At 35.8% G+C, this 22,586-nt stretch overlaps 1 protein-coding gene across 1 annotated transcript in view; it reads left to right on the top strand.

Moving 5' to 3' along the window:
- Nucleotides 1–22,586, top strand: part of GBE1 (1,4-alpha-glucan branching enzyme 1) — a 281,717-nt gene that overhangs the window by 84,995 nt on the left and 174,136 nt on the right. Inside the window, 1 exon segment of the mRNA XM_047722078.1 lies at nt 11,470–11,585. Coding sequence (XP_047578034.1) covers nt 11,470–11,585 — 116 coding nt within the window.

The following is a 22,586-nucleotide window of genomic DNA, read 5'->3' as shown; positions in this document are numbered from 1 at the left end:
GACCAAGCTATCTTCTCAGCATTAAATTTTTATATATGTCTCCCTACGCGGTCTTTTCCTTTACGGTTATCTCTGATACAATCTGATTTTAGTGTACAGCAAAAAGCTCAATAGGAAAGAACAGATAAAGGCTATCTGCCCTTTAAAATATTTATTTTTATTTTTTAACAGCTTTAACAGCTTTTAACAGCTTAACTATGGCTGTACAACACTATTTTTAATATGCTAAAAACCATGGAATTGTATTCTTTAAATAGTTAAGTTGTATAGTAAGTGAATTCTATCTCAATTAGTGTTGTACAGCCATAGTTACAATCAATTTTAGAAAATTTTCTTCACCCCAAAAGAAACCCTGTACCCTACAACTATCACCTCGCAATCCTTCCATCCCTCCCCTAGCCCTAGGCAACCAAAACTTAATATAAATTTGCCTATCCTGGATATTTCATATAAATGTAATTATATGTGGCCTTTAAGATTGGCTTCATATGCTTGGTGTAGTGTTTTCAAGGTTCCATGTTGTAGCATGTATCAGTACTTCATGCTTTTTTATGGCCAAGTAATATTCTACTGTATGGATATACAAAATTTACTTTATCCATTTATTAATTAATGGACATGCATGTGTTTACCTTTGACTGTCATGAGTAATGCTGCTATGAACATTCATATGCAAGTTTTTGTTATCTTTAGCTTTTTGAGGAACTTTCAGACTGTTTTCCAAGGTGGCTACATAGTTTTACCTTTCCATCAGCAGTAAGTGAGGTTTCCAATTTACCCACAGTGTCACCAATAAGTATTATTCATCTTTTTGACTGTTGTCATCTCATTGTAAATGAATTGATAGCTCATTGTGGTTTTGATTTGCATTTTCCTACTGACTAATGAGGTTGAACATCTTTTCATGTGCTTATTGGCTATTTTACATCTTCCTTGTAGAAAGTTCTATTTAGATCCTTTGCTCATTTTAAAAATTTGGTTGTCTTTCTGTTATTAAGTTGTAAATGCTCTTTGTGTATTCTAGACTTAAGTCTCTTATCAGATTTATGATTTAGAAATATTTTCTCCCATTTTGTAAATTGTCTTTACTTTCTTGATAGTGTTCTTTGACATAGAAAATTTTAAATTTTGGAGAAGTCTAATATTTTGGATTTTTTCTTTATTATTGGTACTTGTGATGCCTGTTTAAGAATTGGATTATGAAGATTTACCCTTGTGTTTTCTTCTGTGAGCATTATCATTTTAGCTTTTACATTTAAGTCTTAAAAAAAAAAGATTTTATTTATTTATGTGAGAGAGAGAGAGAGAGAGAAAGAGTGGGAGGAAAGGGACAAGCAGAGTCTGTACTGAATACAGAGCCAGACACAGGGCTCAAATGCACAACCCTGAGATCAAGACCTAAGCTGAAATCAAGAGTTGAGGCTCAATTGAATGAGCCACCCAGTCACCCCTACATATTAGTCTTTGATTCATTTTGAGTTGGTTTTGTACATGTTCTGAAGTGGGGGTCCAAATATATTCTATTGTATGTAGAGATGCAGTTGTCCTAGTACTATCTATTGAAAAGACTTTTCTTTCCCCATTGAATGGTCTTGGTCACCTTTGTCAAAAATCACTTGATCACAGACAGCTGGGTTGTCACTTCGCTAGACATATTAGAAAATACCATTTCATTTTCATTGGTATACTTTTGTAAGTGGCTGTAGGGTTAGGAGGGAGACTTGTATAATTGCTTTCCTGATTGCTGTAGACCTCTGACATGCATCCACCCCAGGGGCCAGTTCAGGTAGAATAGCTTAAGTTGAAAGATTGTGTTGTGTAGAGAAGAGTTTCTAAACTCAAATCTGTGCTGAAGCCAGGAAAGTCAGAAATGCGTTAAGTTTCGATGCGTAGTTATATAGCATAAAAGCGTAAGCTGCAGTGTGGGCTCTAAGAGAGCCTCCCTACTTTGCTCCAGATATTTCCGGACATGGAAGGATACAGCTCAATATACTGGTTGGTTAAGACATAATCAAGGGCCATTCTTGGCCCACAGGATGATGTTGCTGCCCCTGATGATTTATTGTATTGCATTATACCTTTCTCCCATTCTTTCCCTTTCCTATTTTGTCTTTTCTATGTTCTTTCTAAGCGAATATTGTACCACTTCCTAGCTTTAACTATTAATTTCCCCCTGCTTTACTGTCACTTAAAGATTATAAAACAAAAGGATGGTCAAATCCAGACCAAAAACAAACCAAGGTAAAATGGCATAGAAATCAATAACAGAAGTCACAGCAAAGATAAATGCCATTATCCTTATGTCCCAAATAATACTTTCTTTTGGTCAAGTATAGATGGCAAGATTTGCTAGAAATTGGATAGATTTTCAGACCCAGTTGCCATGATAGAATTTAGTATACTCTTAACTTGTGCTGAATCAAGTAAACTAAAAATAAATGGAGAATTTAAAACAAATTACATATTTTTCAAGGGTGTGAAATATCTACAAAGGTAGATCATATATCAGAACATTTTTAGGACTGAGTTTTGAGTAGCAGGCTCTGGATAGAAAAATAAATGGTGAGGAGTGGCCAGCTAGGAAGGGCCAAATCAGGCAGAGCAACCTTGATTTCACATGTTTTTGTAGTTTTCATGCTGGAGTTTCCATAAAATCTATTTTGAAATAACTGGATGGTTTATACTGTTAAAAATAGATAGATTGGTAAATAAATAACTGGATTGGTTACCACCAAATTAGGCCATAAAGTAGACCACATTTTAATTTCTTTTAATAAAACTAGAAATAAATGAAAATGTTTGAAAAAAATACAATATGCACCACCCAATTCTTCCCAAATAACAATAGGAGAAAAGAGAATAATCAAAAGTTATAATTATAGCCTGTTTTGAAAAGAAATGCAAACACTGTGTATCAAAAGCTATCTGTTATATCTAGGACAATAATTAGAGGCAACTTTTCTCATGTTAGTTCCTCATCTGACCCACAGAACACAGATAATGATTTAATGTCTGTTTTCTAAATTCTCCCAAGTATGGCCATGATGAGTACTATTCTAGATGTATTGAAGAGAAATTAATTTATTGTATACAGTGGGTCTTTGGGGTCTTACGGCCTCATTCTCTTAGTGATCCCTGGTTGAGCGAGGCTGGCATGCCTTATTAAAATTATAATTCCCAGTGTTGATGAGGATATGGGTAATTGAGCATGCTTATATGCTACTGTTGGAAGTATGAACTAGCACCGCCCATCTAGAAAGTAGTTTGTTAATCTGTATATAGAACCATAAATAAATTAAAATCTTTTACTCTTTGAAAACTTTTTATAATTGATAACAAAGAGATTTGGGCAAATATTTTATATACAAAGACTTCACATTAGTTTTTAAATTTTTATTGTGGAAATTTCTTGGTATGTATAAAAATAGAGATAAACTTTGTTTTAGAGTCTGTTGGCCTGCTATAACAATGCTATGGACTGGGTGGCTTATAAACAACAGAAATTTCTTTCTTTTTTTTTTTTTTTAAAGATTTTATTTATTTATTTGAGAGACAGAGATTACAAGTAGGCGGAGAGGCAGGCAGAGAGGAGGAAGCAGGCTCTCCATGGAGCAGAAAGCCCGATGTGGGGCTCGATCCCAGGACCCTGGGATCATGACCTGAGCCGAACGCAGAAGCTTTAAACCACTTAGCCACCCAGCCGCCCCCAGAAATTTATTTCTTATAGTTCTGGATGCTAGGGAGTCCAAGATCAAGGTACAAGCAGATTTGGTGTTTGGTAAGGATCCATTTCCTGGTTTATAGACAACAGTCTTTTTTCTGTCTCCTCACATGGTGGAAAAGGATCAGAGATCTAGCTGGGGTCTCATTTGTAAGGGCACTAACCCCATTGATGAGGGCTCTACTGTCATGACCTAATTACCTTCCATAGGCTTGAAATATCATCACACAGGCTCATTTATTTCAGTTTCTATTTTAAGGGATTTTTTTCTTATTTCTCCATTTCTGACAATCACCTTTTTAATTGTATGAATTGTTCCTAATTGTATGAATTGACTAGTTCTAAAGTCAAAATATAACAAGGTGCAATCCTAAACTACTAATCTATGTTATTCCTCTCTTATAAACATAATCATTTCTATTCATTTTGGGGGGTTATATTTTCATGCTACTTAAAATCACAAAACTACATCTATTCATTTGTTATCTCCTTTCATAAAAAATACCATACTATAAATACTATTCCTGTAATAAAGAAACGTGGTTAATCCTAATTAAGTCACATTTGCTACATGTGTTTTGATCATGGAGCCCTTTTCTTCCATGCATGCCTTCAAAAACGGTTTAGTAAGTGAAGCTCTAGATTATTTGATTTGTTTTCTAATTTCCAGAAAGCTACATTTCACAGGACTGAACATTGTTCTTTATAATATCAAGATATTAGTATTCACTTGGTCCTGAAGTTAGAGGCATTCTGATTTTATCAGAATGTTTTTGAAAAGCACAGGTAACCTTCACTAATGTGTGTTGAGAGAATTTCCCCCAAGAAATAATGCTGGAGGTCTCAATAAGATTATCCCCAGGGTACCAGCTGCCAGCAGAAGTCGAAGAATGGTAGTTCCCAGGCATCCAATTAAAGGAAAGAATTATCTGGAGGAGAAAAAAAAGGACGTCAAAAAATCACAAGGATATATCTCAGAAAGGACTACTGCCTTCCGCCCAAAAAGGTTGTGTGGTCCTCCCATAAGGGATAATGACATAGATTTCAGTTCTGAACATTATGATTTCTTGGGAACAGAGCAGATGCTTTCTTGGAATGAGAGAAGTCCCCCAAACTTCCATTTGGCAAGCTAATGTTGCATAGATGTATATAAATGCCACATGATATGAAGCTTGAAACAATTAAATAACACAGAATGATGAAGAAGGGTATTTAGTTGCTTTGAGGAGGTGATATTCCAAATATTTAATAACTGTTATAACATAAGGGACATACACGCAGATAGAAAGTGACTGAAATGTGCCACACAGGCCAGTAGTGGCCTTACATTGTTAACCTTATCAGCTGCCTTCACCAGGGATCTGTGTCCCTGCTGGGGAAGTCTGCAGGGGTTGGCCCAAGTGTGGACCATGTTCTTCTGCGCACTAGCATCCGCATCAGAGGTATAAGACTCTACATAGTATGTTGGACCGATTTCAGCCATACATAAGGGAATTTTATATGAAACTCAGGAACTCTACAGAAATGAGGTAGCTAAGAGCTGATGAAGAGAAATACTTTACTGTGAGTTAAAGAGTTTGGGAATATTTGAAGGAGGTTGACATTTAAGAATTTTATGTGAGGATTATTACATTAGAAAAAGAAAGGTTGTTGGGTTTGAGATAAATGTAGAGTCTGTTCTCCTGATGCAGTGACCTTAAGTTAATGTTTGATGGCCTATACAGAATGTGTGTTTGCAGTTCATATTAAACTGTGCATACACATTGTTTCTTTTCCATCTCGATTTGAATTTTGTCTGCTGGTCTTGAGTCTATGGACAAATAGAATCTTTTGCATTACCAAATATGATGATATATTTTAGCCTGTTAATAACATACCTATTAACATGTTTGCTTTAAAAATGTGTCAGGTGGGGCGCCTGGGTGGCTCAGTGGGCTAAAGCCTCTGCCTTCAGCTCAGGTCATGGTCCCAGGGTCCTGGGATCGAGCCCTGCATTGGGCTCTCTGCTCAGCAAGGAGCCTGCTTCCCCCTCTCTCTCTGCCTGCCTCTCTGCCTACTTATGATCTCTGACTGTCAAATAAATAAATAAAATCTTTAAAAAAAATGTGTCATGTCACCATAACTTGATAAATATTGAATGTTTTAGAAAATGTTATAATAAAATAATTTATGCTAGCAGCAAACATGATCTTAAAACTTGACCAAAATTAGAATAAGTATACACATTGTTTTGGGTGTTCCTAAATCTTGAACCTGGCGATGTCTACATTATGGTAAGAAATGAGGCATAGAAAGGGAAATAAGGTAATATGCTAACATTTTAAAACTTTCATATTTTCTAAATAAAAGACTTCAAATTTCTGTTCACAATCAGGCAGTGATCAGTGGCTCAAACATTTTAACCAAGTGATTGCTTAATGATAATATTTTAGAAAATATTATCTATAGAATTAATAAGTACATTGAATAATGGTCTTAATATATGTTATCTTTTCATGTTCAAATTTGTCAAATTTTGTTCCCTTACATTAATACATTCCAGCTCCTTTATACATTGTATCTGTTCTATAATCTTTATCTCACTTGTCATCCCCTGGGCTTTATAACCCTATTCTTCCCAAATTCTAAATCCTGAATTTCATGTGAGTAATGTTGACCTTGAAAGATTATTAAAGATCTTTCTTATTTCAGAATTTCCTTGACCTGTTGATTTAGGGCATTATTTGATAGTCCATAAATCTAATTTAATTTAGAAAATCACTCACAAAGCTAGGAGTAGAGAATGCCTGAACATACCTATTGAGCCAGCAGCTGTTTTTAGTGTGGTCCCTAGGCCAGTGGCATCAACACGACCTGAGAACTTTTTAGAAATACAAATTATTAGTACTCTTGAGATCTATTGAACCAGACTCTGAGGGCGAGGTAGCAGCAATCTGTTTTAATAAGCTCAGGTGATTCTGGTATGAGCTAAAGTTTGAGAACCACTGAACTGCAGAGCTCTCAGTGTTAGTTCTGTCCTGGATAGAGACACGAACAATTGTCCCATGTGGTAATGGTGCTATTTTTGGTCTTATCCTGAGGCCTACATACGGATATTAACTATTTGCATTAAGTACTTAAAGTTAATGCTATCTTGTGTACTCAGAATGTAAGTCATACAAGGTTAAAATGAAAAATGTTTGGGTAATCTGGTTCCAAAAGTATCTCTTCAGATCTACTCTAGTATGGTCTAGAATCATTTATCATTATTGTTATTGTTATTATTTTCAGTTATGTTTAAGAATAAAGTCTCATGACTTATTTCACAAGACAAAAATTTCCCTAAATTTTGTCTTTTAACTTCTTATTTTGCCTCTCATATTTTTATGAAGCTAATTCTATTTACAAATAAAATGCTCAATTTTATTTATGGGGAGCCCCAGGTCAGGCTCCCCGCGCCGTGGGTTGTTTGCCTCTCCGTCTTCCTCAGCCCCTCCCCTTTTGCTTGTGTTTTCTCTCTTTCTCACTCTCTCAAATAAATAAATAAAATCTTTAAAAAAACAAAACTTTTATACTGGTCATTTGATGTTAAATATTTATTTTTAACTGTGTACTTTCATAAGTGGTTTCTGCAGTTATGCCTAGTGTACCTTAATTTTGGTTCCTTCTTTCTTAACTAAGTGTTTAAGTTTATAAGAACAGGTCCAAATCTATTTTTTTTAAATTATTCTGTTTCTGGGCCTTAGATATATTTATACCCTGGAGAAAATCTCATCTTATGAGTCATTTTGGAAAACCCATTTTACAAGAAACAATCTTACATCTGCATACTGTACTGTGGAAGTGGGAATTTTTATATGTGTCCAATAGAAAAAAGCAACATTATTTAATAAAGGAAGTTGAGTGAGGAATATTTGGGGCTAACAGTAACTGAAAAAGAGTCAAGGAGATGACAGACTGGTAGTGATGTGGCTGAAGAGGGATTTGCATGGGGTGACAATTGTTTAATACAAAAATCTTAATTTGTTTCATGCATGTATACCTTATAAACCTTCCTCTCCCTTTCTCATATGAAATCTTTAGATATATTCTACATCACTTGGTGATGGTTGGTGGAATGGATTTTCTTGAGGGGGTGTATGTGAAGATGTTCTAAATTTTGCTTTCAAGGGTGGGGTTTAGGAAGAAAAATGTAACTGCAGTAAAAGTAAACACCTGAGTTTCCATGAGTAGGAGGTGTGATAATAAAAGGAAAAAAATGCATAGTGTGGAATTACAAATAATCAACATATGCTTTAGGGGATTTAGAACTCTTAAGATTTTATAAAAGGAAAATGTGATTCAGTAAGAGTATTTTCTTTATATAAATATTAATACTTGTTTATTTTATTTTTTTTAAAGATTTTATTTATTTATTTGACAAAGAGAAATCACAAGTAGGCAGAGAGGCAGGCAGAGAGAGAGGAGGAAGCAGGCTCCCTGCTGAGCAGAAAGCCTGATGTGGGGCTTGAACCCAGGACCTGGGGTCATGACCTGAGCCGAAGGCAGCGGCTTAACCCACTGAGCCACCCAGGCGCCCCAATACTTGTTTAGATAGACCTTAAAACTCAAGTGACTGTAAGTTGAGGAACTAGTAAAACTGATATTCAATCAGTAATATTCAAAAGCACATTTATTTTTCCATTACTGAAAACAGCTTTTAAATAAATCTACATATGTAAATAACCCATATAGTTGAAGATTCACTTGCAAAGTAATAAGATCTTATTTATAGTTGAGTTTTTAGTGAATCTGTATTATAAATTTATTCATTTTGGTGCACTCTGACTCAATTTAACCTTTTCTTGAGGAGATATGACTGTCTTTCTGAACACTAAGTTTGAGTTTGGCATTGAGCAGGGCCTATATTAAGCGTTCAGTTCATATTTAATGAATGAATGAATGAACTAATGAACTGTACCCTTTATTTTCAGATCTAACTAACCAGGAAAATATCTGTCACTTGTCTTAAGTTTATTAATTGTCTTAACTGATTAGCTTAAAAAATTCAGTAAATGTATGAAGTTTTACAGTATCTAAATATTGTTATTTCAAGATTTTTTTTCTTTCTAATTATGCCCTCAATTCTTTGCTTTGGTAAAGGTATGTCACCCTGTATGTAGGTCAGATATTTTTGAGATTTTAGGAGCAGGAACATATATTTAATATAAACCACTTCAGACATTTTCAGATTGTCTTCATGATGAGGAGTAGGGAAATGTTTAGAAAGATCTTTATTTCTTTATTTAAATATTGTCTCTTACTCTCACTCTGTCCCCAACATTCAGAGTGTCTGGAGGTAAAGATTCTCAGTACTGATGGGTGAAAGAGTTGGTGTGGAAAAAAAGAAATCATGGCATAAAATAAGCCTTTTGATGCTTTTCTTACTTCATCTACTAAGACTCTAATTTCAGTGCCATACAGTGCATGGCATCATAGTGCTGCTCAATTATTTGTAGAACTATAAGATATTTTAGGCATAAACAGTAAGAAATAATGTAATAAGCATCTCTCCACACACCACCTACCTTAAGATATAATGCAGATATTATTGAAACGTCCTATGTTAATTTTCCTTTATCCAGTGGAAATCACCCATGGAATTTGATGTTTAACATTCTAATTTTTCTTCTAATATTTTTACTATATGCATATGTATCCATAAGTGTTATATAATACTCTTTTGCATATGTTTGAACTTTGTATAAATGGTATTCTTTCATACCCTTTTAAAATTAACATTCATGCTTTAGCTATTTGCATATATATATTTGTTCTTTAGTTTATACTATCGTATAGCACTCCATTGTTTCATTATACCAAAACCTATTTACTCATTTTGTGTCTGACTTACATTTTGATCACTTCCATTTTTTGCTATTACAAACAGTTCTTCACTGAGCATTTGTGGATGCTGTCTTGTGCACATTTGTCAGAATTTCTCCAGGCTATTACCTAGGGGGAGGATTGTTGGGCTTTCCAGGGAACGTATCTTCAACTTTGCTATACAGTGCCAAGTTGTTTTACTAATTTATACTCTCAATTGCAGTGTTATTTTATAATCCTTGCTGACTACCTGATATTTTCAGGCTCTTAAGTTTTGCTAATCCAGTGGGTGGTAAATGGAGTCTCACTGTTCTTTTAATTTGTGTTTCCCCAATCACAGTGAGTTTGGGCATTATTACATGCTCCTTGGCCATTCGTGTGTCCTCCGCTGATGTCTTTGTCGTTTTTTTGTTGCTGTTTTTTTTTTTCTTTTTCTCATTTTTTGGTCACTTTTTCATATATTTTGCATGTTCTTTCTTGGTATATTCATTTTAAGTGTATTCTCACAATTGGTAGTTTGTCTTTTCATTCTGTCTATCCATTCATCTATCTGTGAAGATAAATTTATAATTTTACTGGTCAAATTTATCAGGCTTGTTCCTAGTTTTTATGTTTGTATCTTGTTTATTTATTTTAAGAATTTTATTTATTTGAGAGAGAGAGAGAGAGAGCATGAGTGGGGTGAGGGGCAGATGGAGAGGGAGAAGCAGATGCCCCGCTGAACAGGGAGCCCGATGTGGGACTTGATCCTGGGACTCCAGGATCATGACCTGAGCTGAAGGCAGTTGCTTAACCAACTGAGCCACCCAGGTGCCCTGTATCTTGTTCAAAAAATACTTTTTATACCTGGGATGATTATTATTTCCTTGTGTTTTCTTATAAACATTTTACAGTTTTGCCTATCATATTTAAACATCAGTCTGTGTGCAGATGATTCTTAGGCATGGTATTAGGTAGAGATTTCTTTCTTCCTTCCTCCCTACCTCCTCCTCTCTCTCTCTCTTCTTTCTTTCCTTCTTTCATAAGGATAGCCAGTTGTCACAGCACCGCTTATTAAACAGTGTGTCCTTTACTTACTGATTTTGTTTTTCTGTGTGCATGGGTCTGTTCTTCATTTTGGCTTTCTTCTGAGATCTGTGATCTACCTTTCCTTTGCCTCCTATCGTTTATAACCTTCCACCTTTCTTGCTTGTGGCATTTCTTTAGGTTTTTAACTCAGTTCTATCATACATTTGTAGATTTGGATAAATGAAATATGGTTTTAATTATTTTTCATCATTTTTTCTGCCATGAGATATATCTTATCTAATCACCAAGAATACATTTCTTTTTTTTTCGTATTAACTCCAGTTGTTGATGGTGTTTTCTACAAAAGGGCCCATCATTTTCTTTTACAATCTGTTTATTGATAGACATATTAGAATTGGAAGGACAATTGAAAATGTTGTAATTTTTAATTTTAAGTTGCAAAAGGCAAACTTTCAAATATATTTCTTAAAAATAAATATAGGGGCGCCTGGGTGGCTCAGTGGGTTAAGCTGCTGCCTTCGGCTCAGGTCATGATCCCAGGTCCTGGGTTCGAGCCCCGCATCGGGCTTTCTGCTCAGCTGGGAGCCTGCTTCCTCCTCTCTCTCTCTGCCTGCCTCTCTGCTTACTTGTGATTTCTCTCTGTCAAATAAATAAATAAAAATCTTTAAAAAAAAAAAAAAAAAAAAAAATAAATAAATATAAAATAGCCTGCTTTTTTCTAAATGGCTAGAGTATATTACTTAACACCCTAGAAAACGTAATTTTTTTTAGGCAATTTGATTCTGTACAAGAAGGCAGCATATTATGCTTTACTTGAAATTCATTAAGTATTAGTCATACCATGCTATTGTTAACTAATCTTCTTTATTTTTTAGATGATTGGAATCCATTTTCGTACCCATATAAGAAACTGGATTATGGAAAGTGGGAGCTTTATATCCCACCAAAGAAGAATAAATCTCTACTTGTACCTCATGGATCCAAATTAAAGGTACTTTCTACCTTCCTGTTTTGATATGAACTTGTTTTCTTTTTGTTTCATTTTCAAAGTTTGATTTAAAATATTACAATACAAACTGATGCATGATAACTATGGGGGAAATAGTCAAAATGTTTAAACAGAAAAATTTGAGACATCATTACTAAATTGTGTTACATTGGGACTTTTTGGTAAGGTACTGAACTTATTAATTGTACTAGTAACTTTGGAAACTTTATGTAAGGAGGGATTGAGTAATTGCAGAAGTCTAGCTTGAAAAACACACAGTTTAATAGAAAAATGAAACCTATCTTCAAATCAGCGAATGTGGAGAGAATTTTTACCTATAAAGAGTGTCTCGATAAAATTGGTTTTGTGGGGGCACCTGGGTGGCTCAGTCAGTTAAGTGTCTGCCCTCAGCTCAGGTCATGATCCCAAGACCCTGGGATTGAGCCCCATGTCTGACTCCCTGCTCACTGGGGAGCCTGCTTCTCCTCCCTCTGCCACTCTGCACACCCCCTGTGTGTGCTCTCTCTGTTTCTCTCTCTCAAATAAATAAAATCTTGAAAAAAATTGATTTTGTGATGAGTTACATGAAGGGGCTATTGTGTGTTGGAGAACCATGCATTTTAGGGACATGATTTTCCTGGTTATTCTTCTTTCTGGTCTTTAACATTAAGAGTCTCATGTTAAATTAAGCCTACTTGGATTACCTCGGGGCCTGCCTGTCAGAGGAAGGCTGAGTGTGCTTCACATGCCCTCTGCTTTGGCTAACCATATGTTTCTGTGTTCGGGGTTTACAGAGCTCATATAGCAGCGTCTCTTGTCTCCTCAAGGGAGGCTTGAAGGATGGGTCCAACAGCCTGGTTTATAGATTTCAGGCATTTGATTATGTGAAAGGTTATCTAAATCCTTTAACGTTTACTTGATTTTATCTCGTGCTCATAAAATTATGTAATATTTCCATGTCTCCTTCTTTCTTTCCCTCTTTTGAACATAATGACCACATTCAAAGCATTTATCATGATAAATCCTGTGACTGAATTATTATTTTCATTGGTATTTGTTATATAACATTTTTAACTGAGTTACTTAAACTAAAATCAAAATGTATTGTATTTGTATGGTTTTTTTGCAGGTTTCTTGTTTTGTTTTGTTTTACAAATAATGAAATTTTACATACATCAGAGAATGACTGAAATACTGCCACACATAATATAGTTACCAGAAGAGCATATTGTCTGGAATAAAGAGAAATTTTGACATGGGATGGCAGCCAAGGCTCTTAATTTATAGTGAAAATAACAAAAAAGTAGCTACAGTATACAATAAGAGGGATTTATGTTTAATATAAATGATCCATTTCCAAGTTGCTATAAACTCCACGAGATCAGGGGCCTATCCTGTTTTGTTTTCTAATATTGTCTATTCTCAATTCTTAGAGCAGTGCTTGGCACAGAGTAGACACTCGAGAAGTATTTATCAACTATTAATGCCATTTTTAGGCCCAGTCTTTGATAGAATAAGCCAAAGAACTTGATTCTTCTGTAGTTTATGTGACCTGATTTTAGGAACCTGTGAGGCAAGGCAACTGTTCTCATACTGCTTTCTTTCTTTTTTGTTTTGTTTTGTTTTTGTTTGTTTTTAAAGATTTTATTTATTTATTTAAGACAGGAATGGGGGCGGAGGGGGGAGTACACAAGCAGGGGGAGTGGGAGAGGGAGAGGCAGGCATCTCTGCTGAGCAGGGAGCTTGATGTGCAGCTGGATCCAGGACCCTGGGTCATGACCTGAGATAAAGGCAGATGTTTAACTACTGAGCCATCTAAGTGCTTCCTCTTACTGCTTTCAGTGTTACTTTAGGCCTTATGGCCATTTGTTCTGTTTTGTTTTTTGTTTTTAAGGACTAAACTTACTAATTAAAAAAAAAATTTTTTTACCCTTTAAAATTTGTTTGCCATCTTAAATTAGAAAAATTTATGAGCTCTGACACCTTACCAGCTTCTTGTGTTAAATGGTGACTGAATTTTCACAGGTTGTTTTTATATAGGGGGAAAGTGATTACCAGGAATGAATGATTATTGATATATACAGGGAATAATGGTAAACATTTGCCTCTCCCATCCAACTCCAAATCCTTTATTCTTTCTGCTGTGGTCTGAATATTTGTATTCTCCAAAAAAAAGGTGTGTTGAAATCCTAATGCTTGATGTGATGGTGCTAGTGGGAGGGGGTTTGGAGGTGCTTAAGTCATGAAGGTATAGCCCTCTGAATGGGATTAGTGCTTTTATAAAAGGGGCTCCAGAGAGATCCCTAGTCCTTCCATCACGTGAAGATACAAGAAGAAGAATCTGCAGCCCTGAGGAGGGCCCTTCCCCAACCAGGTTGGTATCCTGATCTTAAACTTCCAATTTCCAGAACTGCGAGAATTAGATTTCTGTTGGGTGTAAGCCACCTAATCCGTAGTATTTGCTGTAGCAGCCCAAAGAAATTAAGATGTTTTGTACACTATGTTATGTTTCTTTTAAAAATTTATTTGACTTAGATGAGATGAAATGATCCTACGATTTAAAAAAAAGTAGCTTTTACCTTTCACTTGGCTTTGAAAATCAATGTCTAACATAAAATGAGTGTTTAGTATCAAGTAAACTGTTGCATAATCATTCTTCATTATTATTCTCTAAAAATTTCTGTTAGGTTAAATAACTAGAAATTTAGGCCCAAAATATTACTCATAGTGTTTAGATATTTCAAATGTTGAGGAAACATTTAGATGCTGTTAATATGGTGATATCGTTAAGTTTTCATTTATGGGAAATGATGTATCGGATTTTCTTGAGGGAGGGGTTAAATTCTCTATTAAAAAAAAAAAAACAACTAACTTGAGATTTTTGGCCTTTCAATTTGAAGTTATCCCTAGATAGTCTATCTTGGTAATTAAAAATCTTGTTTTAAATTGAACTTCAAAATTTATTTCAGTTCACAAGGGATTGACCTTTTTAACTCACTTGAGGATATTTCTCTTATGAATTATCTGGTAACCACTGACAAAAAAAGAACTGTTACCTACCATTGAGATAATAGCTTTGTTTTCTCTGTAAAACATTTTCAATTGAATAATTTGTGGAAGAAAATACCTCACTGCTTATGTGGTCATATAAATGTCTCCTTTTTTATGTGAGTTCACCAAATAGAACATATTTAAAAAAATATTATAGTAAGGTGAATTAAACATTCAATACTATAGAAATTTAAAGAAAGAAGACTACATTCCTAAAGGAAAAGGAGACATATTTATTCAAGCTTTAATACTTTTTCTTCCTGGATGCTTAGCCAAACTAATGTATCTAAAGGTATTTTTGTTGTCGTTATTCATTATTTTAAAATATACATCTTTAATAGCATTGTTATATTTAAAAAAAAAAAAACCTTCTCAAGTTGTTTCATAGAAATTTAACAGAATTATTGAGTGCTGTATGTCAGGTGCTGTCCTTGATCTGTGATACTTGTATTGAATCGTAATATATATGCGGACCATGTGTGCTTTTAAAATAAAGTGCTGTTAGAGCAGAATATTAGTGGACAGTTTATTTGTTCTGTCATGATAACAAGGGAGATAACAGGGGCAGCAACATTCAAGGACGCTTGGTAACATGTTTAGAAGGTGACCAGAGAGTTGGAGGGAAGAAGAATCCATGAGAGTACTACATGAATAAAAATGTGTGTGCTGATTGATATCCCAAAAGGAAGCAAATGGCACACACACACACATGCACATAGAAATAGGGCGGTTTGAACAATGTTTTTTGTTTGTTTGTTTGTTCATTTGTTTGTTTTTCCAAAAGTCTTTTTTCAAAGTTAAGCATGCAGGGGATCCATTAAAGAGTTCAAAGATGGGTGGGTGAGGGGGCCTAGTAGCCCCAAATTGTTATCTTGCATAGGCCACAGGGAATAGGGATCAATTGCTGGAACACAGAGGGAGGAAGAGTCGGAATCTCGAATGAATCGCTGAGCTTTGGTGAGAGACATAGTTAATTTATGTCAACCTTGCAGGGAAGGAACCAGGGAAATAAGGAAACAATCTCATTTCTTACTCTTCTTTTCTCTGACCACTTACCAGGGCTGTACCTGGGCCATAGCCAAAGAGAACCCAGTTTTCTAGGGAATATGGTCCGTGTGGGTCAGCATCCTGGGGCAGAGATCTAGGTAAGAAGTAAATCTGTCCTAACTCATAAAATGTAGCTCAGGAGGTCAGTAAAGACCTCAGGTCAAGAAAAGTAAGAGATCGGGGAGAGTAAACCTGTAAGGTGGGTTGGAGGCAAACAGTGAAGAATTCTTTTTCTTTTCTTCTGATTCCCATTTTCTTTTCTCATTCTAATTAATACCCAAATGACTTCCAAGGACAGTGGGAATTGTCTTCTTTTTCGTCTTTAGAATGTTTGTATATTTTAACCTTTCCTTGCCAATCAGTAACAAAATGGACTAGAACAGAGGTTTCTTGATACCAGACCTTTAAAAGTTTTAGGGGATTCATGTGTCAGTCATCTCGGGATGTTATAACAAAATTCTATACAGTGGGTCACTTAAGCAACAGAAATTTTATTTTCTCACAGTTCTGGAGGTGGGAAATTCAAGACTAGTCAGCATAGTTGGGTTCTGGTGAAAGCTCTTTTCCTGGCTTGCATATGACTGCCTTCTTGCTGTGTCCTCACATGGCTCTAATCCCATCATCAGGACCCCATGCCATGACCTCATTTAAACCTAATTATCTCCCAAATGCTCTATCTTTCAATACTATCACAGTGGGGGTTAGGGCTCCAACATGTGAGTTTGGAGGGGAGCACAGTTCAGACCAGACCACATTGCTTTTCTAATTATATTGCAATGTTATACAATCAATAGGTAGAAAAGAGACGCAGAACCCAATACCTACATTTGCAATTTTCTTAGATTCTAAGACACAGTGAAAAAAAAAAAATAGAGATTGCCTTACATTCGTATTTAATTTTATTCTGATGGCAATACTATGAGAGAAGGTATTGAGATTATATTTTTTATTTCGTACATGAGTACACTCATCTGTGGACTTGAATTAAGTCTTGTCTGACAGCTAAGTCCACACTCTTACGTTACAATATCCTCCTATAGGCTTAGGGTTCACAGAGAAAAGAGGGGGAAAAGGGGATAGAGAGGAAATAAAACTGGAGTCTCAGATTTAGCAACTCATTTTATACGATATTTGTCTTTACTTTTTTGTGTGGAAACCATTATCCCCGATTTTCAGGGAGCTGAGAAGGAGAGTATGGAAGTGACCTTCCCTGAGAATAGAAAGGAGATAGGTAATTTGTAAAAAGAATTGGGGTTTTAAGGGGTAAAATACCAGATTTGTTAAGTAAAGTAAAACTACTAATTGAAATCTGGAATGAGATTGTGAGGCAGAAGTTTGCCATTGAGTAATTTGGGGGCAGTGATGTGGCATATTGAAAAAATTAGTATCAGAATATTTGCTTAAGACAGTAAATCTCATTTGTACATGAATGTTCATAGCAGCATTATTCATAATAGCCAAAATGTATAAACAGCCCCAATGTCCATCAACCTGTCTACAGACAGAATGTGGAAAACCCATACAGTTGAATACTATTTGGCCATATATAAAAAGGTAAAGTACTGATACATGATACATTATGGATGAACCTTGAAAACCTGTGCTCAGTGAAAGAAGTCGGTCATAAAAACCAAATTTTGTATGGTTTTATTTTTATGAGCATCCAGAATAGGCAAATCCATAGAGACAAGAAAGTAGATTAGCGGTTGCCAAGAGCTGGGAGGGGATGGGGAATGACTGCTAATGAGTATAGGGTTTCCTTTTAATGTGATGAAAACATTCTGGAATTAGATCATGGTGATGTTTGCATACCATGCAACCTTGTGAACCATACTAAAATCCATGGGATACTTTGAAAGGGTGAATGTCACATTATGTGAATTATTTCTCTGATACAGTGAGACATTTGTACTTCGTCTTTTTCCGTTGCTGGCATATAGCTCCAAAACTCTTGGGGGGATGGGGGAGAAGAAGAAGAAGAAGAAGAAGGTAAATCTCATAAGCACTTTATCCTTCATTTCTGAAATATTTTCTTGTCTTATTTCTCTGCCAATTTTCTTGTCCCCAGATTCTTTGTTCACTGTTTCGGGAATTTCTAATATCTGGATATTGAATCTCTTAAGTTTTCTTATCTTTTTCTCTCAAGTTGCCCATCATTTTGACTTTCTGTTCTGCTTTAAGAAATAACTTTGTTTTCCAACTAATTTCACTTTAGTAATCACATTTTTAACATTTTTTTACATTTTTAAAAGATTTTATTTATTTATTTATTTGACAGAGAGAGAGATCACAAGCAGGGGGAGTGGCAGGGAGAGGGAGAGGGAGAAGCAGGCTCCCCCCCTGAGCAGAGAGCTGTGGTGGGGCTCTATCCCAGGACTCTGGGATCATGACCTGAACTGAAGGCAGAAACTTAACCACTGAGCCACCTAGCACCCCCTTTTTTTCCCTAACATTTCTAATTACATGCTTTTGTTCTCTCCTTTTGCATACATTCTGTTGTTGTTAAATGCCCAAAGATACTTTTATCTTTTTGAAAATTATTATAGATGTTTTTTTTTCTTCCCCCAAATATGCTTCTTACTCCTGACCTCCTCCTCTCATTTTCTTTTTCTCAGATTTTTTTTTTGTTTGTTTCTTTTAGTCTCTGTCTTTCATTCTGCATGCTGTTTTCAAAGGCCTCGTGATTCATGGCTATATGGTCTTATTTTAGGAGGAGGTAGGGAAAAGTACTTGAAAATCATGTGCATGTATACAGGGCCTTATTCCTGGTGAGCTTCACTATTGGGTAGTCAGAAAGTGAGAGCTTTTAAATTGGTCACAATAACTGAAGCTTTTTCTTTGAGAACTTTCTAGGTGAATCTTCCTGTCCCATACAGGATGTGGGTGGAAGGAGTGTGGACAGGAGGACTTTATACCTGGCTACTGGCATTCATGGATAACGACAGGGAAAGTGGAGGAGGGTTCCACTGTGAGAGGTGACAGACACTTAATCCCAATACTTTCAATCCTGTGAGTCACCTCTGTCATCTAATATTCCCATTGTCTCTGGAGCCTTCCTAGTTCATTGTTTTTTGAGCATCAACTTCTCATCTCCTGTTTGAGGGGTAACAGGTGGTGTTCTGGAGAGATAAACATTTATCTGTATAGGCTAGGGAGAAGGTGTGCTCCAGAGTCGACAGTCCCCTTGTTTAACATAGTCCCCTTGTTTCACTGACCTTCCACAGTATTAGGAGCCTATAGATGCCGAGTCTCTTTGTGGTGCTGTGAAGCAAATTGACCAGCTCTCTTCAGGTTCTTCCTTGGCAAAATCCAGTTTTATTTTTTGCCTTAGTTCCTTCTCACTTCAGCTACTTTCTGTCTTCCAAACATTTGTTGAAATTTCTGGTCTCTTACTGACTCCTTTTCTCTCAATACTGTTTGTATTGCTTTGCTGTTATTTCAACAGACATTTGTTAGGCTTGTCATTTTTAATTCATACTTCTTAACACCCTTCTTTAAGTGGAGGAAGAAAAAAGTACATCTACTGGATAGAAGAATATTTTAAACTTTCTGGGGCCTCAGTTAGGTCATTATATTTTCATCGTATGCCATGATTATAAGATTTTGGCCAAACTGATTATTTCTTGCTTGTGATGTCTTTACATATTATTATATGTGATAAAGATTTTCTTCTGTATGACCCACAGAAAATCCTCTACTCACTTCATTTGTTACCTGGTTCAACTTAATCAACCTTTAAGACCCTGAAACATCTAATTTGTGAGAAAATGCATAGTTAGAATTAGATGCTCCTTCTCTTACCACAGAGATTATAATTCTTTGTGTTTGCAAAATACAATACGAATGTTAATAAACCTAAAAAGCATACCAGCAAATGGTCTTCCTCTGTAGATGAGAATAAAGGGCTTGTTAATTGATTCATTTTTCTTTTCTTTTTTTTTTTTTCTGAAGTTCTCTAAAATGTTGATAGAAAACACAAAATAAATGTGTACATTTCCAAAGGAGTCTATTTGCCCATCTAAAGAGTAACTCTGCCTAGAGAGGGTGGGTGAGGTAGAAAGTGGGAGTGTTTTTTTCTACTTTGAGTTTGCTTCACGTTAATTTCTTTATCAAATTTTGCTCTTTTTCTTTCTTAATATCTCAGTTAACATATATTTAATTTTATATTCTGTGCATTTGACATATTGTACTCTCTTCCCAGATGTATGTGAAGAAATAAATGATAAAATGCCCGCACTTTGAGTTTATTGTCCATTTGGAGAAAACTCCCCATAAACAAATGTGTTGCTTGAGCATTCTGTGGCTGGAAAGAAAGTAGAGGAAGAAACTTACATTTTTCAGAAGGTTGTGACAGGAAAAAGAGGAATAAGTAATGGAATATGTGTTTTTTTCCCTTTTTTTATTTGTTAGTGATTTAGTTCTCTTTACTTTCAACTATGTATTGATGGGGACAAGAAGGAACCCAAGAGAGAAGATGAGTGGGGAGAAAGAACAAGGAATTAGAGACAGCTTCTTGAGGAAGTAGACAGATGGAGAAGAATAAAGGTCATAGGTTTAATAGTTAGTCAGGGAATGATTATGGGAAGAGATGCATTTTAAGCTTGGTCTTGTGGGAGTTAATAGATGTAGATTAATGAATAGGTTGTCAGGGGTCAATTAGGGAACAAAAGAATATAAAGTCAAGCAAGATTGAACAGGAATTAACAATTCTACATAGGAGAGAGTGGCCAATTTGACTTAGGAGGATATCATATATAGGGAGGCCAAAAAAAAAAAATAGTGAATCTCATTGAGGAAATTTTACTATGAAAATGTGCAGGACAACATAATTGCTAAACTTTTTGGTTTTTTCTTTAATTCTACCTTTTAAAAAATCCTTCATTTCTTGAAACCTCAGGAATTTTTATAATGACCAACTTATTCTTTAACCTATGTTTTCTTCTTTTTATTCCTTAGGACTTTGACCCTTAATGATCTCATTGTTCTCCTCACAAATATTCATACTCTCTCTTCTAAAGCATGTAAAAGTAGTCTCATTTTCAATTAACAAAAGTTAGCTACTGTTAACGGACCCTGAATGTTCTTTTTCTCTTGTAGGGTAGAGAGTCCTGAGAAGAAGAACCTTCTATCATGTACTTGTGCTCTTTCCATATTTTCACTTCCCATTCATTGGTTTTTATCCTCTCCTACTCTCACTATCTTCCTTTTTTTTTTCCTTTAAATATTTTATTTATTTATTTGACAGAGATCACAAGTAGGCAGAGGAGGCAGGCAGAGAGGGGGAGGAGCAGGCTCCCTGCCGATGCCAGGCTAGATCCCAGAACCCTGGAATCATGACCTGAGCCGAAGGCAGAGGCTTTAACCCACTGAGCCACCCAGGCACCCCCCTACTCTCACTATCTTAATAAAATAAAATAGTACAAACAACTGGATGATGGTACTTTCAAAGTTAATACCTGTGAGTGAAGCAACATAAATCTTATTTACCATTATAAATCATTTGAACCATATATTTATGTCAGTATTTCATATAAATGCACAAATGAGTTTTGCTGTATCCAAGGCCTATGATAGGGTCTCAGTCTTCTGCAGTTTCTGAGGGATCATTTCTAGTTATGGTATTGGAAAAAATACATCCTTTTGCTGTGTACCACCTGCCAACTCAAACTTGTCATAAATCATTGTTTTTGTAGTTAACTTATTAACACTTTCTTTTCCTAGGCACATTACTATAGAAATTCTTTCAGCAATGGCTTGAGATTTTATTATTTTACATTTTGTCTAGGATTAAGGTTTATGTATTATGGATATCTAGATTCAAATTTGTTTATAGATGAACATAGGAGAAGGGGAGAAAAAAAGAGGGAAGCAAACCATAAGAGACTCTAATAAACTGTAGAGAACAAACTAAGAGTTTCTGGAGGGGAAATGGGCGGGGAGGTGGTGGGCTAAATGGGTGATGAAAATTAAGAAAGGCACTTGTGTTGAGCACTGGGTGTTATATATATGTGATGAATCACTAAATTCTACTCCTGAAATGCCCCAGTCCATTTTCCTTTTATAGCTCCACAGTTAATCATTCTAAGATTTGAAATCGGCTCATGTTATGCATCTGCTTTAAACCTTTGTGATGAACTCTCCCAACCCCTGATTTGATTATAGCCAGGATTTTCACTTTGTGTGTCAAGAAGCTGACCAGGTAAGTTTTTGGATTCCCCAGCACTCACTTGAAATAAGGAGATCCTTTTCCTGTTTTATACTGGGCTCCCATGTATGAATGTGTTTAAATATTTTTTTCTATTTTGAAAGAATTGAACAACACTGGCCTCTAGTTTAAATTCTACACTCTTAGCTTGGCATACAAAGCCCTCCATGCCCTGGCCTCTGGATTCCTCTCCAACTTTTTCTTTACCCTTCGCTCAGTCCATTTGGGCTGCTATAACAAAGTATTGTAGATGGAGTGCCTTATGGACAACAGAAATTTATTAAAGTTCTAAAAGCTAGAAGTCTGAGACTAGGACACCAGCTTAATAGAGTTCTGGTGATGGCCCTCTTTGGGTTACAGATTGTCAACTTCTCATATGATGAAGAGCAGAGAGAGGAAGCAAGCTCTTAGACTCTTACAAAGACACTAATGCCATTTGTGAGTGCTCTACCCTCTTGACCTCCTGGAATCCTCATGACCTCCTGTACTCCCTGCCTTCTGATACCATGACATCGGGCGGGGGGGTGGGGTGGGGGGGACACTGTTAGCATTTCAACATATGAATTTGGAGCAAGGGGGGCACAAACATTCAGTCCATAACAATGAGGCATACAGTCCACACCAAAGTACTTGGCAGTTATTCAAATGTCATTCTAACCATGTTTCAGCAAATGCAAAGGCAGTGTCCCTTCTACACAGAA

The sequence above is a fragment of the Lutra lutra genome, chromosome 1 (assembly GCF_902655055.1).
Source record: "Lutra lutra chromosome 1, mLutLut1.2, whole genome shotgun sequence".
Classification (NCBI taxonomy): domain Eukaryota; kingdom Metazoa; phylum Chordata; class Mammalia; order Carnivora; family Mustelidae; genus Lutra; species Lutra lutra.
This window is presented reverse-complemented; position numbering and strand designations above follow the sequence as displayed.